The 17,661-nt window shown below is 44.5% G+C and overlaps 1 protein-coding gene across 3 annotated transcripts in view; it reads left to right on the forward strand.

Moving 5' to 3' along the window:
- LOC148032189 (uncharacterized) overlaps positions 1 to 17,661 on the forward strand; it is a 94,063-nt gene that overhangs the window by 17,151 nt on the left and 59,251 nt on the right. For all 3 annotated transcript variants that reach the window (XM_087682819.1, XM_087682820.1, XM_087682818.1), the window contains one exon: positions 16,652 to 16,795. In XM_087682819.1, coding sequence (XP_087538945.1) covers positions 16,652 to 16,795 — 144 coding nt within the window. The remainder of the gene's footprint in view (positions 1 to 16,651; positions 16,796 to 17,661) is intronic.

Genomic DNA, 17,661 nt, shown 5'->3' on the forward strand with positions numbered 1-17,661 from the left:
AATGTGCAATATAATCAGCTGTAAACAATGATGCACATGAAGTATGAGGGATGAGCTAAGCAGAACTTCTAGGGTCCTTAGGAGTAAAATCTGGTGGAAGGATTCCCAAATCTAGCACGGTTTGTTGGTACCGGTGAGGTAATGGGTTTTGCGGAGGAGGCTTGGGAGTTGAAGTATTTATAGTAAAGTCAAGAGTGGGTGGTAGACCCGGCTTAGTAGGCACGATCTCAAATATGATGTAACTGAAGGTGAGGACGAAGAGTCTAGTGCAAAAGACTGCACAATGTCCCTCTTATCAAAGACGACATCCCTCCTAATACTCATATTCTTCGTCCAAGGATCGAACAAACAATAGGCTTTCGCTTAAAAAAAAAAGCCCACAAAGATCAAGAGATCTGCTCGAGGGATGAGCTTTTCTATCTTGTCATTAGGAGTATGTGTATAAGCACAACTGTCGAAAACTCTGAAGTGAAATAATAGGCTAAGAGCCAAAAAAATGCATCGTACGGGGTCTTTTTAGGAATCGCCACAGTCAAGCATTGGTTGAGGATATACAGTGAAGTGTTAATGGCCTCAACCCAAAGGAGCTCAAGAAGCTATGATGCGAATAACATGCAATGTGCAATATTCATGACTATCCAGTTCCTATACTCTACTACTCCATTCTGTGTAGGGTAGTTGGTAGAGGTGAGTTGGTGTGCAATGCCCTACTCCTGTAGAAACACAGAAAACTCGTGGGAGGTAAAGTTGCGATCAGAGTCATTCCTCATAGTAGCCACACAACGACTAGTCTAGTTATGAACCAACACCACCCAAGCACTGAAATAAGTAAAAGCATCGGACTTGTGCTTGAGGAAGTACGCCCATATGTATCTAGAGAAATCATCAACTATAAAAAAGAAGTATAGTGTGCCATTTAGGGCGGTAGTGGATGTGGGACCACAAAGATCGACATGAATGAGCCTAAGGGGTTCTGCAGCACGAGTGATAAATTGTTGAGGAAAGGATGTACGATGCTGCTTACCTAGTTGACATGCTTTACAGACCTCTTGAGATAGTTTTGGGCGTGGAAGGCCCTCAACCATCCCCTAATGCGAGAGCTTATAAAGAGAGTCGTAGCCAAGATGTCCTAAGTGAACATGCCAAAGATGCTTAGAGTTTGTGGGCTCCTGTGTGGTGGCCAAAGCTTGGAAGCGATGGAACTCCAAATCATTGGCAGTCGGCTCGGTAAGAAAGTGTCATGTGATAAAGGTCATTAGGCTGGGCATTGCCACGAGCAATTACTAAACCAATGTGAGAGTCTAGGACCGTGACTGTGGTTGATGTGAAGAAAATTGCTCGCCCCAACTAGCAAAGCTGTTGAATGGACAACAAGTTTACCCCAAGTTGGGGGACATGATAGACATCATCCAACGAAGCGAGATCTAGATCTAGGTTAGTGGAAAAACTGATGTGACCCTGGGCTTGAATCTTGACCGAGGAGTTTCCTATGTGAACACTTCTGGCTGTTGCAAGGGCTTGGGAAATGAAAATGTCTTCTCTAGGAGTCATGTGATGGGTAGCTCCACTGTCCACAAGCCAAACAGGTATTGATGTGCTCGGCTCTGACCAGTGGGCCTCTACAAGCACCTCATCAGGAGCCATCTCGCAGATGTGAATGAGACTTGTGTCTCTAAGGAGACGATGTGGGCCTTTGCAAACCAGTTAGACAAACCCTTTGGAGTTGATGAGTAGTTTGTCGACTATGATGATTGATTGGTGGCAGTGTGGACCTGGCCTCTGTTAGAGATTGTCATTCCTTGGACAGCTAGGAGAGTTGCAGTGTGCAGAGCAGGTCAGCAGCCACGTCAGCAGCCAGGGTAGATGCCACGTGGCAGTCTGCAGTCGGCCAGGCAGGTGCAGTTGGACAGTTCTGTACTTGTCGGCTGCATTTAATGCAGCCGACCAGGTCATTATTTGGCATTTTCTTTTCTGCTATTTATAGCAGCCCTCCAGCACATTGTCTATCACTTGTATTTGACAGATTACAGCCTACTGATGACGGAGACAGCACTTGGGCTGACGGAGATCGAGGTCCTCAAGGTGGAGACACACGCAGATATTCTCTTTGTACCCGTGTATAATTCTGCACTCCTATACAACATTCTTCATTGTAGGTTTTCTGCGTTTCACTCTCTTTCTCTCTCTCTCTCTCTCGCTTCTCTCTATGTTCACTCTCTCTTAGTCTTGGTCCCACGCTTTCTGGTCCCATGCTTTTTGCGCTCTGACACGGTATCAGAGCTGTGAAGACAGACTTACTGAGTGAAGAACCTACCCGAAGAGGAGATTTCAGCACGACACAAGGCTGTGTTTCCAGCATTCGAGGGCGAGCGGGAGGGCTGTGCATCGGAACAAGGCTGAAGCGAGCATGGGTGCGCGGGAAAGGAGTCCAGTTGGTGAATTTGCTGCTGTTTGAAGAGGAGGAAGGCTGCTTTTATGGCTTTCAATTGCAGATTTTACCTTTTCATCGCCTCTGGCGATTGAAGAAGGTATATGAAGCGGAGGAAAGAGCCTTAGCAGGTTGCATCTTCATAGTCTGAGGTGGCTGCTTTTGCGTTTGTGCAGGCATTGCAGGTGAAAATGTCTATAGAGACCGACTTGGAGTTCTAGGCGATCATGGACTGGAAGGTGCTTGTGTTACCAGCTCTTCCATCAGATCAAAAGTTCGATGGTGACAATTACCGCATCTGGCGCGTGATGATGTTGGCCATCCTAGAGTCTTATGATTTGGTGGAGCTTGTGATGGAGGAGATCAACTGGCCCTCAACGAGAGATGAGTCCAAACTCTCTTCAAATGCTCGTGCGGAGTTGACCAAGGCTCAGTCTCAGTGGGACAAATTGAATGCCAGGATTCGTTCTTTTCTTTTCGTGTCTTGTACTACAGCCGTGATAGCTCACATCGAGCACTTGACGGTAGCTCGAGTGAGATGGCTGGAGCTCGACGAGATGTACAACCGGATGACCTCGCTGAAAAGGGTTTCTTTGAAGGTGCAGATGCGGACTTTGTCCGTGAGCAAGTCTTCTTTGCTATGGGAGCACATCAACAAGCTGAGACAGCTTCAAATGCAGATTAAGAATGCGGGGAAGCCAATTTCCTTCGAAGACATGGCGATCACTTTATTGTCCTAGTTGCCGCCACGATTCGGTGCCTTTTACTCTGCTCTTATTGTTGCAGGGCAAGAGTTGACTCTTCATTGGGAAGAGTTAGTTCCTATGGTCTTGGACTAAGAGGAACAGTTGAAGGGACAAAATGCTTCCAAATCGGAAGCATTGATAGGTCAAGCCTCTTAGAAGAAGTGAAAGGACCAAAAGAAGGAGGAGGAGGACAACAAACCAAAGAAGTACAAGGAGAAGGAATCAACATGCTATATTTGTGATAAGATTGGTCATTGGAAGAAGGTTGCTCCAACAAGGACAAGAAGGACACTAAGAAGAAGGACCTGAAGGATACTGGAGTGGTGGTTGCACCTTCATCAGCTGCTTTTCTACACTTAGCGGTCATTGAGGATCCCACACCGAAGACTTCTGATGTTGCGATGACAGCTTCCTAGGCTCGAGAGTGGATCGTGGATAGTGGTGTCTCACAGCACATGACTGCTTCTATCGTTGGTGTTGCCCATTTGCGATCTTCGCATGGATAGATTCTCATAGTTGATAGCTCTTCAATGTCCATTGCTGCACGAGGTGAGATGCAGCTGATTCCAGATGGATGTGGTGGTACCCACACTTCCAAGGTGTTGCATGTACCAAGTTTAGGGTATCATTTACTTTCGGTACATAAAATTTGTTCTCTTGGCCATTTGGTAGAGTTTGATAATGATGCTGTTCAAGTCCTGGATCGTGGATTGAGGAAGGTTCTCTCATTAGGGTATGAGGAGAACGGCATTGACAAATTGAAGTCTTCTACAACTCTTACTTCTCTTCTTCTTGCCTCTCAGACATAGTCCGAGCTGTGGCATGCTCGGTTTGGCCACCTGAACTATGCTTATCTTCGGAGGGCGTCACGAGGACAGTTTGTTCGAGGGTTGCCGGACGTAGTGGTGAGCCAATGGCCTTGCGTCTCCTGCATTTGTGGGAAGCAACATAGGGATGCGATTCCCCACAAAGCTTTGCGGCGGTCTACTTCACCAATGGAGCTTGTATCTACGGATCGCTGTGACCCGATGAGGAATGAGTCTCTGAAGGGAAGCTTGTACTTCATGTTAATCGTAGATGACTACAGCAGGATGACATGGGCCTATTTTTTGACGTTGAAGTCGAAGGCCTTCTCTCACTTCAAGGATTGGCTTCTCTTTGAGGAGAACCGATCTGGCCGGAGATTGAAGATCTTGCGATCAGACAAGGGTGGTGAATTTGTTTCTATGAGTTTGCTCATTTTTGTGCAGATAGAGGCTTTCAACAGGAGTTTGCTAATACCAACACTCCTCAAGAGAATGGCATCCTTGAACGGAAGAATTGTAGTGTGATCAAGTTGGCACACACCATGATGGAGCACCGACAGACACCTCAGTTTATGTGTGCCGAGGTTGTGGCTACGGTAGTCCATATCCTAAATTGATCTCCCACTTTGGCTGTTGATGGGATGACACCTTTTGAGGCTTACTTTGGGACTAAGCTTGATGTTTCTTATTTTAGGATATTTGGGTGTGATCATAGAAATAGGGAATGGCCGTTCCGGCCTAATGCGTTCCAAACTCTCCAAGGAGGTGAAACGGCTAGGGAATGTTCGTTGCTGTTTCCAAGGCCGTTCCTTGCCATTTCTAAGGGCGTTCCCTACCGTTTCTTGTTGTTTCCCCTGCCGTTCCCTATTTGGAACGGCCGTTCCAGGCCCGTTGACTGAAAATTGGCGTTTTTTCCGGTTTTTTCTTTTTGCTTGGGTCACACTCTTTCTACCACATGTTCACCCATCTCCATTGCCTAATGTGCACATACTAATCTCTCTCTCTCTCTCTCTCTCTCTCTCTCTCTCTCTCTCGGGTTGAAGATTCAAAGTGTCAAGACAACCCACAAGCTAATTAGGAGTCCATGCAAAGTTCAAATTTGATGCATTATCAACTCTTGCAAATCACAATCAAATTTCAGCCTATCCTCAATTCCAAGGTATTCATCCATTTATATTGTCTAATTTCAAGGGAAATTGGGATAATTGGAACAATTTAAGGCAATTTGAAGCTATGGGGGTAATCAAGTCAATTTTGGGACATTTGGGTCAATTTCAAGCATTGAGGGGTATTGGGGCAATTAGAGGGACATTCTTTGGGGCAATTTGGGTCATGCAAGGCATATTTAGGGCACTTAAGACATGTGCCGTTTCCCCTGTTTCCGTTTCCTGACCTTGGACGTTCCCCCCGTTCCAAGGGGTCCCGTTCACTGTTCTAAGTAACTATGGGTGTGATGCATATGTGCACATCCCCAAGACTCAGCGCGACAAATTCGACGTGGCTTTTTGAAGATAGGTGTTTGTTGGCTTTAGCTCCTAGTCCCAAGGTTATCGCATGTATGATCCTGTGAAGCGGGATGTCTACACGAGCTGAGATGTGCCGTTTCGACCACAGCAAGGGGTGAAGAGCACCCCGCACTTGGAGATCCAGGGGAGAGTTGGGCTCACGAGACAGTTTTCCTTTGGAGCCAGAGGCTCTTGATGAAGATCTTGCTTCAGATACAGAGTCTTCTCTTCCATCGGCCACTCCAGTGGCGCTTTCGTCGGTGGATATACTCGAGTCTTTAGTAGACGGAGAGTGACGAGGAGAGATCCAGCCTCCTCCTCGTTGGGCCCGTGACACACCCCGAGATTCAAGGATCGAGGTCCCTGAGGAGTGGGAACAATAGGATGGACGATGGAGGGTACGGAGGAACTAGGCACATACTACGGAGCTTGTTTGCTCTAACTATTGTTTGATGACCCGTGTTATGCAGGATCAAGAGCCCACCTTCGTGAAGGAGGCTTTGCAATCTGACCATTGGTGGAAAGGTATAGAAGTTGACCTAGAGGTTATTGAGAGGAATGGCACTTGGTTCCTTGTGCCTCACTCCTCTCACACAAAGGTGATTGGTATTAAGTGGGTCTTCAAGACCAAGTACCTTAGTGATGGTTCTTTGGACAAGCATAAGGCTTGCCTTGTTGCTAAAGGTTTTGCTCAATGTCGAGGCATTGACTTCCATGATACTTTTGCCCCTATTGCTTGTATGGCGACTATTCAAGTTGTTCTTGCCTTGGCTGGCCATAGGAGATGGCTTGTCAACCAGTTGGATGTGAAGTCGGCCCTCCTTAATGGTGACTTGAAGGAGGAGATCTATGTGGAGCAGCCTCCTGGCTTTGGATCCTCGGATGGGAAAGTATACAGGTTGAAGAAGGCCTTGTATGGCCTAAAGCAGGCTTCGCGTGCATGGAACGAAAATATTAACTCGTTTACCATGTCAGAGTGCAGCAAAGCGGAAGCGTGGGACCAAGACTGAGAGAGAGAGAGAGAGAGAGAGAGAGAGAGAGAGAGAGAGAGAGAGAGAGAGAGAGAGAGAGAGAGAGAGAGAGAGAGAGAGAGAGAGAGAGAGAGAGAGAGAGAGAGAGAGAGAGTTTCAACTCATCTTATTTGAAGCATTCAATCTTTTAGGGTTATATGCAGCAATCGATTGATAGATTTTCATTGGACTTCTCCTCTGAGGGCAATGCTTCTTTTGAACGATTGCTCTCTAATGTGCAGCGGGTTGTTCGGCAGTATGGGATCCATCATGCCTCTCTTTGTCGGCGGCGTTGACAAGCGGTGGAGAAATTACTGGCTTTGGTTCGTTCTCTATTGGTGGAGACTCCAGATGATGTATTTCTGCTGCCATTGGCTATGCGTTTGGCTGATCTTATTAAAGAGTTTCAGTTGAAATCTTATCAGAAGGACAAATTGCGAAATTTGACTGAGAATTTGCAAGATAGTGATTGTCAGACTCATAAGTTCTTTCGAGCTCTCCATGGATCCCCTGCTCGAGAGAATATGAATAGACTCCAGGATGCAGACGGTCGAATGGTCATTGATCCTCAGACTATTGTGAATATGTGTAGGAATTATTTTCTAGACCTTCTTGGTTCTACTCCACCTTCTGACCAAATTACTCATGCCCGCTCAGTTTTCTAGGATTTGGTCCGCAATCAGGTTCCACATGACATGCAAACTACATTGGAGACAGATATTCGTGAGGAGGAGGTTATGGATGTTTTGTTACACTTGCCCAAGGATAAAAGTCCCGGTTGGGATGGTCTCACCAATGAATTCTTTGAGGTTTTTGCTACCCGACTGGTGAAACCATTGACGGCTATGTTTCAGCAGGTTTGGGAAATGGGGTTCATGCCTTCCTCATGGAAAGAAGGACTTATCAAACTGCTTCTAAAAGTTCCTTTGCTGTCTATGTTGAAGCATTGGCGACCAATTTCTTTGATGGGTTCTATGTATAAAAACATTTCCAAAGTGATGGCGAATCGGCTCCATTAGCATTTTCCTGCCATTGTGCATCCTCTTCAATATGGTTTCATTAAGCGCCGAAACATTCTGCATAATGTCTTAAATGTGCAAATGGCTATTGACTATGCAAGGCACTCTAATCAGGAGGTGGTATTGATCCAATTGGACTTGGAAAAGGCTTTTGATTATTTAGACTGGTCTTTCATTGCAGAACTTATGTCTACTATGGGCTTTGGTACTCGGATGTCTTGTTTGATCTACACCATTAGTGCTGTGGCTTCTTCGCGAGTTATGTTGAATGTTGGTGTTACCAAGGCATTTGTCCTTGCACGCTTTGTGAGACAGGGTTGCCCTTTGAGTCCTCTCTTTTTTGCCATTGCAACTCATCCGGTTCTTTCGATGTTATCCCATATGGTAGCTTCTAATCAGTTGCCTGGATTGTCTCTTCCTTTGGGACATCACTTCATTAGTCAATCCTTGGCTGATGACAGCTTTATGATTTTGCGTGCGGACAAGGATAATCTTCGCAAAGCATTAGATGTTTGGACTCTCTTTGGTCACGCTTCTGGTCTTCATATCAATGCTTTGAAATCAGCCATTCTCAGTTGCACGGAGTCAGATTTGCAATCATTTGACTGGCAAGGAATGGTTGTTCCCCGTGGTTCCATTGTTAGGCATCTTGGGTATCCTTTGGGTGTTGATGTTCGACCAAAGCAACTACTAGAGTGGATTTCACAGAAACTGGCAGCTAAGTTTCTGTATTGGAAGTCACAGGCGTGGCCTTTCCATGTTCGCCTCAAAGTGGCTCAGACAATTTTGTTGCCAATGCTCACATATTTCTTGCCATTGCTCTCTTGGACTACTACTACATTGAATGCTCTTACTCAGTACATTCGTTTCATGTTATGGAAGAAGGACTCCTTGCATGCAGGCATTTCATGGATTTCTTGGTCACATGCATGTACCCCCAAACGCATGGGTGGTGGGGCTATTTTGGATGCCGAAACTCATATACTGGCACTCCGTTGGTCTCTTTTTCGTGCCATGTGCTTGGATCATCACCCGTGGGTCTTTATAGCCCGTTATTTTCTTGAGGATCACAGGCTTGTGCATGGTAATACCCAAATTCGGAGCTCCTGGCGGCATGTTCTTAATGTAGACTCTCGGTTTTCTAGTCCTTCATTATCCCTACTTGCTCATCTGGTATGTTCTTGGAAATTGGTTCTCCAGAAGGCTCAGTGGCATCCAGCGGAGGACTGCTTAGCTAGTAACTCTTTTTAACTAGAATTGTTGGCAGCCTTGCGATTACTTTCTTGGGAAGGCAAACATGAGCTCAGACCAAAATTTAACCACATGGCACGCTTGGGCTTGACTTCAGTTGTAGATGCCACCCTTGCGAGTCGCAATGTGTTGATATCGTTTCGTACAGCCAGGAGGCTTTTCAGGATCCCTCATGGATACCGTTATTTATGGGGACAGCTTTTGATGGTGCTTCAGAGCAGACAACCCTTTCTTGCCCCTGCTTCGGATCGTCCCTGGTAGGACTGGGACCTTGTAGGCCGGCTGAATTTGGAAAAGGCCTAAGCTAACCAGGTGTATCATCTTCTGATTAAAGATCATCAATGGCTGGCTACTAAAGCTAATACTGTATGGGGATTGCGTAAATCTTAGTCATGGTGGAAGGTAACTGTGATGGAGGGACTGGTTGAACAAGACACCGTTCAAATGCAAGGTCTTTCTTTGGAGGGTGATGATTGGTGGTCTTCCTCTTACTTCAACCCTTTCCAAGCGTCGAATCTCCAACGGCAATTGTTTCTTTTGCACCACCAGTGTGGAATCGGCCCGTCATCGATTTATTTCTTGCCCTCTCGCTAAGAAAATGTGGTAATTCTTTTCAGCGGTTTGGCGAGCAGTGGTTGGTTTCTCGCTAAGCCCATTTGATTGGGTTTTTGTGCGGCCCAAATACCCCACACCGTCACAGTCGCATATGAAGATCTTGTTTCACTTTCTTAGATACTGGGGCTGTTGGCACAATTGGACCATTCGGAATGCTTTTCTTTTTAATTCAGCCTCTAATGTTCAGGGACATATTGCTAGGCTTAAAGGTCTCTTGCATTGGCAGATAGATCTCATTTGGCACTTTGACTTACTCCCTCGGGAGGACCTACTTCCCTGGCATATGGCAATTTCCTCTGCGTCTTTGCCATGACTTTTGTAACTCTCTTGTTGTTTAGTACTTTATAAATATAACATCCATTACGAGAGAGAGAGAGAGAGAGAGAGAGAGAGAGAGAGAGAGAGAGAGAGAGAGAGAGAGAGAGAGAGAGAGAGAGAGAGAGAGAGAGAGAGAGAGAGAGAGAATCTGCAGTGAAGAATGCTTTATAGGAGTGTAGAATTATACACGGGTGTAAAGAGAATATCTGCGTATGTCTCCCCCTTGAGGACCTCGATCTTTGTCAGCCCGAGTGTTGTGTCCGTCACCAGCAGGCTGTACTCTTTTAGATACAAGTGATAGACAATGTGCTGGAGTGCCGCTATAAATAGCAGAAAAGAAAATGCCAAATAATGACCAGGTCGAGAATGCAGCTGACCGGTATAGAACTGTCCGACTGCACCTGCTTGGCTGACTGTAGATTGCCACGTGGCATCTGCCATGGCTGTTGATGTGGCTGCTGACCTACTCTGCACATTGCAACTCTCCGAGGTGCCTAGGAATGACAATCTCTAACACCCCCTCTGAGAACTTGGACAGGTCATAAGATTGAGGGATTTGGCATGTCTCCGAAGAAGAGCCTGGGGAAGCGCCTTTGTAAACAAATCTGCAAGATTATCCTTCGCCTTGCAGTACTCCACATCAATGGTCGCATCCAGAAGCTTCTCCCTAATGAAGTGGTACTGGATCTCTATGTGTCTCGTTCGGGCATGGAATACAGGATTCCGTACCAAGGTAATGCAACTCTCATTGTCGCACCACAGAAGAGTAGGACGAGTTTGGGGGCAGCCAAGCTTCTCCAACAATCTCCGAAGCCACACAACCTCACATGTGGTGGAAGACGTGGCCTGATACTCTGCCTTAGTAGAAGAAAGGGCGATTGTGGGCTGCTTCTTGCTACTCCATGAGATAACACCCGCACCCAAGGTAAAACAATAGCTTGTAGTAGACCACCAGTGGTCCACATCGCTAGCCCACCACTCCGAGTCGCTCCAACCTGCAAGAACAAGATCTGAAGCTCTTGTACCTACTGGATAAGAAATCCCTATGTCAGAAGTCCCCCTCAAATACAGAAGAATCCTTTGGGCAGCCTGCCAATGCACTTATTTGGGTTCACTCATGAACCCCGCCAAGAGACCCTACAACAAAACAAAGATCAACATGAGTGTTGAGGAGCCAAATCAATGATCCAATCAACTGACGGTAGCGGGAAGCATCCGTCAAGGGAGAATCTGAGTGTGAAGTGGCCTTCCAGTTCGGGTTCATGGGAGTAGAAATGGTTCGACAATTCTCCATCTCAAAAGTCACCAAGAGCTTCTGAATGTGTCTCTACTAAGACATGAAAATCCCCCTCTGAGACTGATAAATCTCGTGACCCAGGAAGAAATGAAGAAGCCCCAAGTCGTCATCTTGAACTGCTAATGTAAAGCTGTCTTTTTCGCTTGGACGTGTTGTGCATGGTCACCTGTAAGAATCAAATCATCAACATACAACACAAACAACATACGACCAGTCTTTGAAGTGTGTACATTAAGCTTCGGATTGGCGTTGGAGCGCCAATATTCCAACTGTGACTGAAGGAACGAGTTAATCTTCTCGTTCCATGCACGAGGAGCCTGCTTTAGGCCATACAAGGCCTTCTTCAACTTGTATACTTTCCCATCCGAGGTTTCAAAGCCAGGAGGCTGCTCCACATAGATCTCCTCCTTCAAGTCACCATTGAGAAAGGCTGACTTCATGTCCAACTGGTAGACATGCCTTCTCCTATGGCCAATCAAGGCAAGAACAACTCGAATAGTCGCCATACGAGTAGCGGGGGAAAAAGTATCATGGAAGTCAATGCCTGGGTGCTGAGCAAAACCTTTAGCAATAGGGCGGGCCTTGTGCTTGTCCAAAGAACCATCGCTAAGGTACTTGGATGACCCACTTGATGCCAATCACCTTTGTGTGAGAGGGGCGAGGCACCAAGTGCCATTTCTCTCAATAGCCTCCAACTTGGCTTCCAAAGCTTTCCGCCAATGGTCAGACTGCAAAGCTTTCCTCACGGAGGTGGGCTTCCGATCCTGCATAACACGGGTCGTCAAACAATAGTTAGAGTAAACAAGCTTTGTAGTATGTGCTTGGAGCCTCCGTGACTTCCACGGTCCATCTTGCAGTTCCCACTCCTCAGGGACCCCCTCAATCCTTGAATCTCGGAGTGTCACAGGCCCAATCGCTGCACTCTGATAGCCTTGCCATTGCCCTTGTTGAGGGTTGCTACCACCTTGCTTCCCTTGTCGGGGGTTATCCAATTAGGATGTGGGGGTTTGATTCTTGGATTTTGGCTATGTGCCTCTTGCCTTAGATTGACACTTGTCGTCATAATGGCTAGCCTTTTGACAACGTTGATAAATATCTATTCTTTTTAGGTACATTTTGCCAACCAGGTTTCAGTGTAGATTGATTGGTTCCTTTGGATTCACTAGCCCTGTTGTGATTGTGATTTTGATTTTGATTTTTGTGTGCCCTTGCCTTGTTATGCCCTCTAAGAAGATCCAACTAGAGCCCTGTGTATTGAGGATGTGTTATGAAATTGATCGAACAACCGTGCATAATGCAACAATTGATACTTAGACTCATAAAATGTGGGTATCTGAGGCTGTGAGATTACCTGCTGCACAAAATGGAAATATTTTCTTGGCAGCTTGTTAAGGAATAGGGTAACCCGATCATTTGAGAACTTAGCAGCCCCAATGGTTGAGAACTCGGTGAGAAGACAATGATACTCGGCCAACTTAACTTTCAAGTCATCCTTGTTTGTGATTTTGAATTTTTGAAGCTCATGATTCAAATTGATGTGACAGGTCCTATCTCGAGCCACATAGCGGGCAATCAAGTGTGCCCAATGCTCGGATGCTAAGTCAAAATGCTGAAGCTGAGAGTGAAACTCAAGCAATAAGTCTTACATAAGCATGTCAATAATAGAGACATTACGAGCCTTTCATGAGTGGATGATCTCGGATGGGAGAAGCGTGGGATTAGGTCGGGGTTCCAACCCCTGCACTAAATCCCATAGGTTCTGAGAGTCTAAGACATGCCTCATCAAATTTGCCTAAGTGGTGTAGTTTGATCCATTGAAATGAGTCTTGTCATTTAATGCATGCTTGGCGGATGAGGAGCTAGAACCATGAGGTGTCTGTAAAGTTGGATAGATGGGATAAGATGGTGGTGGTGGTGGTGGATAAGAAGGGGAGGGGGTAAAGGTGGATAGGTAGAAATAGCAGTTGATGTCCAATGAGTGCCGATTGCTATGGAGGTATCAAAACGGACATAGGTCCATATGACACCGTAGATGTAGATGAAGGCATTGAGATCAATAGCCTTGTCTAAATGTCAATTGGGGCACGACATAATGATCGGATGGTCCACTAGGTCATGCCGTAGAAGCAAAGTGCGATACCAAACGATTCACACTTGAGTATGTTTGGGATGCACTCCCAGAGGGATAATCCGAAAGTGTGTGTGTGGGAGGTTGAGCCTCCATCACAGGTACACCACCTTGAAATGGATATGTAGAGGTTCCAAAGGCTGTGCCTAAATGTGTAGAACCCCTCGGTGTGGTGTGTGGTGGATAATGTGGTGCACCTAATGGAAGCGGAAAGGAAGGTGCAGCGGAAGATGAGGGAGGGATGGGTGGGAGCCGAAACTGATTTGCGATCGATGTTGTTGTGGGAATCATGATTGGTTCCTTTTGTTCATTAAATTCACTAGATGAAGATACACCTACTCCATATTGAGCATGAGAAATAAAATCATTTGAAGGAAAAGGAAGGGTAGGAACACTTACAAGTTCTTCTTTTAGCTTCTTACCTAGTTTTGAGTTCATAAAGAAATACATGTCTTCCTCATTACTCACAAACCAAAGCTTGTTTTGAAGAGTCCCTTCTTGATGAGCATCTCTTAATTCAATAGAAAATATAGAATTAGTTGGCATAGAATCTGAAATAATAGGGTTCGTGCTTGGCATTTGAGAAAAGAAGTATTGTGGAAGTGATGTGTAATTTGAGCTAGGTGCCATTTGTGGATGGCTGGTCCATATTGGAGATTTCGAAGGTCGTGCAAGATAATTAATTCTATGCACCGAATCTAAAGGAGAAAACTCAGCCTATCTTCAACCTTGTACAGAGCCCTATGCATAAGGATGAGGTCATACTTAGTGATGGAAATTTGATATGGTCAGTGGACTCCATGGTAGTTTGATGGTTCTCAACCCATGTCAGATCGAGTGGTAGCAAGTTGAGAGGCCCACTCCTGATGGTTTTTGTCCATGTGTGGTTGTGGAGATTGGAGCGGTGTTGTGAATGTGTTCGAAGTCATCTGACCCTTGTGTTGTTCTTGTTTTTGTGAATGTGCTTTCCGATCAAAGGCTAGGGTTTCTCAGAGAGTACCTAGCTCTAATACCATGCAAAGGAATGCTCTAAACGCAGAAAGCACAAAACCAATCGTACAACAAAGCATGGACTAATAAACTCAGAACATAATTAGGATTAGGGTTAGGAGAGATAGTGAATATAATGAATAATATAATAAATATACAGTGCTCATGCTGCAAACACACTATATAGTGAATATTGAACCTCGAATTTTGGTATCTTTGGAATCAAGGTAGAGGTTATGAGCTGTAGAGTGTGTTTTACTCTGAATGGATCTTGAATCGCAACAAAGGCAGCCTCCAAGTGTCGAACACGAGTAAACGCAACCAACGAAGGTTGGATTTGATGTAGATGGCAGTGCAAGAGAGAGAAAGACTAAAAACGTAGGTACTTGAGGAGAGTGAAAATTTGAAGGACATCTGTTAGGTGCAAATGCAATAAAAAGCCATAAATTGAAAACACAACATTCAAAGGAGAGAAGATCAGGGCGACAACTCCAGGCTGATGGTGATAGCACTAGAGGTTAACGTCAACATCAAACGCATAAGCAAATTGTAGGTGATAGCTCCTGGGAACCTGGTGTAGATTGCAGATTGGTGGTGAAGAATCGAGCGCTAGATGGTAGCAGATGGTTGGGGGAATCTTTGACCATGATGTCCTCCACGAATGGGATGTGGGCACTAGAGATACGGCTCTTAAAACCTACAAAAACGAGATTAAGGGATTGCGGTGGGCTCCATGTCTATTTTTAGAAAGTTTGGGGCACCCAAACTAGGGTTTTGCATGTGGGACATAGTAACTCTCTAGGATTGTGTTTCTTTTTAAAATAAGAGGTTTTCATCATTGATTAAGTGTGTTTTGGGGCTGTTTTAAGTCAGGCTAATGCATTTTTAGCTCAACACACGCACCTCCAAAATTGGAAAGCTTTATAGCTTCTAGGATAAGCCACCAAGTATACAATTAGTGTTGCGTTTTCTGAAGGGGAGAGGTCTTAGATGTGATTTGTTGGGCCTATAGGCCATTATGATTCTCTCTCTCCTAAGATTTTGGAGGTCACACTTGATCATGAGAAGCTTGTGTATGAAGCTTGCAGACACAAAGCATAAAGGTGAAGACTCTACAACTTGTGGGTGAAGCTTCCTGCTTCACCCATAAAGCATAAAGGTGAAGACTGTATAACTTGTGGGTGAAGCTTCCTGCTTTTGTGCTCTGAAATAGAGTGGCTTATGCTACAAGACTTTTGCCTTAAAACAACTCGTGTACTTATTTGAGATAGGCACTGTGATCAGTGCAGAGCATCATATCCTTGGTGCTTTATGCCAGAGATTAGTTTGATGGTCTCAAGCCATATTGATCCATAGCTCTAGTTGAGCTTTGTGCTCATCAGAGATTCAAGTCTGTTCATGTCTTGTGAGCCCTTGCATAGTTTGCAAGGGAGTACTCTTTCTACCCATATTTCATCAGTATATTATGTTTTGCTTCAGTTGGCTCTTTGCTTCTTTGTTCTCTTGTGTTTTCCTTACATGGGTTTTGGATATCCCATTGTTGTGGATGTGACCCCTAGAGATTCACTGAATTTAATCTCCTCTTGTAACAACAAAGACAAGCTCATGTATTTGAAATCTCAAGGATGGCCTTTGCAGGCTTGCTTTAAATTGGGTAGAGGAGTGATGATTAGTATGATTTACTACTTTTGCCTTTGAAACCTCTGGTGCAGCCTGTTAGGTTAATGTAGTGTATCAAATAGGACAATTGTCTGGGTCTTTTGGCAGCATGCCACTAGCCCTAAGTGCATGGGCAGAGTTTTTTTGTTTGATGTTGAGTGTCATATGATGGCTTTATGGTTGGACCTGTTGCACGCTTTCTATGTGAAGCAGGATGTTGCCAAGGCTTCTATTGAGGATGTTGTTGTTTTGCATGTAAATACTCAGATTCAGGCATAGTGGTCCCATGTTCTGAATGCTCAATGAAAAAAAATTCTGCATTCTTTTGTGCTCTCTGCTGTTATGAAATTGATTGTTCAATGGTTCGCATCCTTCTTAATCCAGACAGATTGCAAACTCTATCCCAAGCTAAGGTTTTGTTCATGTCCAGACTGCTTGATTGGTTGCATGAATACTTGTTGCATGATAGATTTAACAAGATGGTAAGGCTTGGTTTGAGGATAGATTATATGCAGTGGATAGTCCAGAGTTTTTCCTCCTTCCACTGCATCTGTTGCAGAAATTCCCTGTACTAGGTTAGTGGCCCAATGTGTTTTATTTGACCTTGTCCTTTTGTTTAAAAGAAAAACACATGTTTGATTTTTTTTTTCACAATATCTCAACGACTCTATATTTTGGAGGTATCTAGTAGTTTTGTTATATGTAGACTGAATACTATTTCATGGTAGCTGTGGCTGTTATGTCTCATCTTGGGTGGTTTTCTTATAAGCAAAATTTGTCATTAATAAAAAGAGGCAGGTTTTAAGCTGCTAAATTATGGAAGTTAAAAGCTAAAGAATTAGTAGTTCAAATATTTCATATGCGGCTTTGCATATGCAGGTTATTTCAGACTTTGGTTTTGGAGCACAAAAAAGAGCTAGAGAGGGCTTTGTTAAAAGTTTTGAGACTGTTTATTCCTTAAAGCAGTTACGAATTTTGGGAGAGGATGTTCGACTTTTGAAGTGCTACCCTGGAAATTGGCAGGTTGATCCATTGCTATTGCTGTGTGTATAGTACAGCCAGAAACCTCTGTTATGCCAGTTGTTAAAGTAGGGCATAGATTTATCTTCTGAATGGATTATTGCCTTCAATCATTATGCAACTGTTTTGGAAAGAACTTTAGAAGAGCAACCCCTATCATGACATGTTTCAACATTGCTCTTGGCTGCCTTTTCTTGACTTGTTGCATCATTTTATTGTAGTACATGCTTGACATAAATGCAAATTTCCTTGGTCGTACAAGGTTTGTTGCTGCTCAAATTGTTGCAAATACATAAGTGTTTTTTTCACAATCTGCACATGTTCCCTTATAGTACCCAAATATTGTGTTTTTCTGATCTTTGTGACAATACTTGCATCACTGTTTTGGACTTTGGTATAGATCACTGTCAACAAGATCATTCTTTCCAATACTTTTTTTCCCCTTATCTTAAAGATGTGGTTTTTATGAACAAGAAGAACGAAAAAGTGTGCATGCACACAGATGACATGTTTGGGCTTGGTTTCTAATATCTATTGCAGATGTGACTGTTGGCTTGTAGTACGAGATGGTGTCGTTCTTGGCTAGTTTCGGGTTTATTGTTCTCGCTGTAGCTGTCAATATTTTCCAGTTCCTCGGGCTTACAGGTTGATTTGGTCAAATTTGGAGAAATGACTTCAACGACATTCCTCTTTGCTTGCTTTTGAGCCTTCATGCCCATGATTGAACTAGGATTTTGTGTGCCTAGATGATTTGTTGAAAAGAATCAGCCAATCAGGTTTATCATAAGATGGCTGAAAATAAGAGATAGGTGATTGAGAAAGCAAATAAAGTTTGGTTTGTGCAAGATAGAAAAGCTAAGTGGTTTGAT

Source organism: Lygodium microphyllum, chromosome 8, assembly GCF_053477565.2.
Source record: "Lygodium microphyllum isolate KBCC chromosome 8, Lygodium_microphyllum_v1.1.10, whole genome shotgun sequence".
NCBI classification, from domain to species: Eukaryota; Viridiplantae; Streptophyta; class Polypodiopsida; order Schizaeales; family Lygodiaceae; genus Lygodium; species Lygodium microphyllum.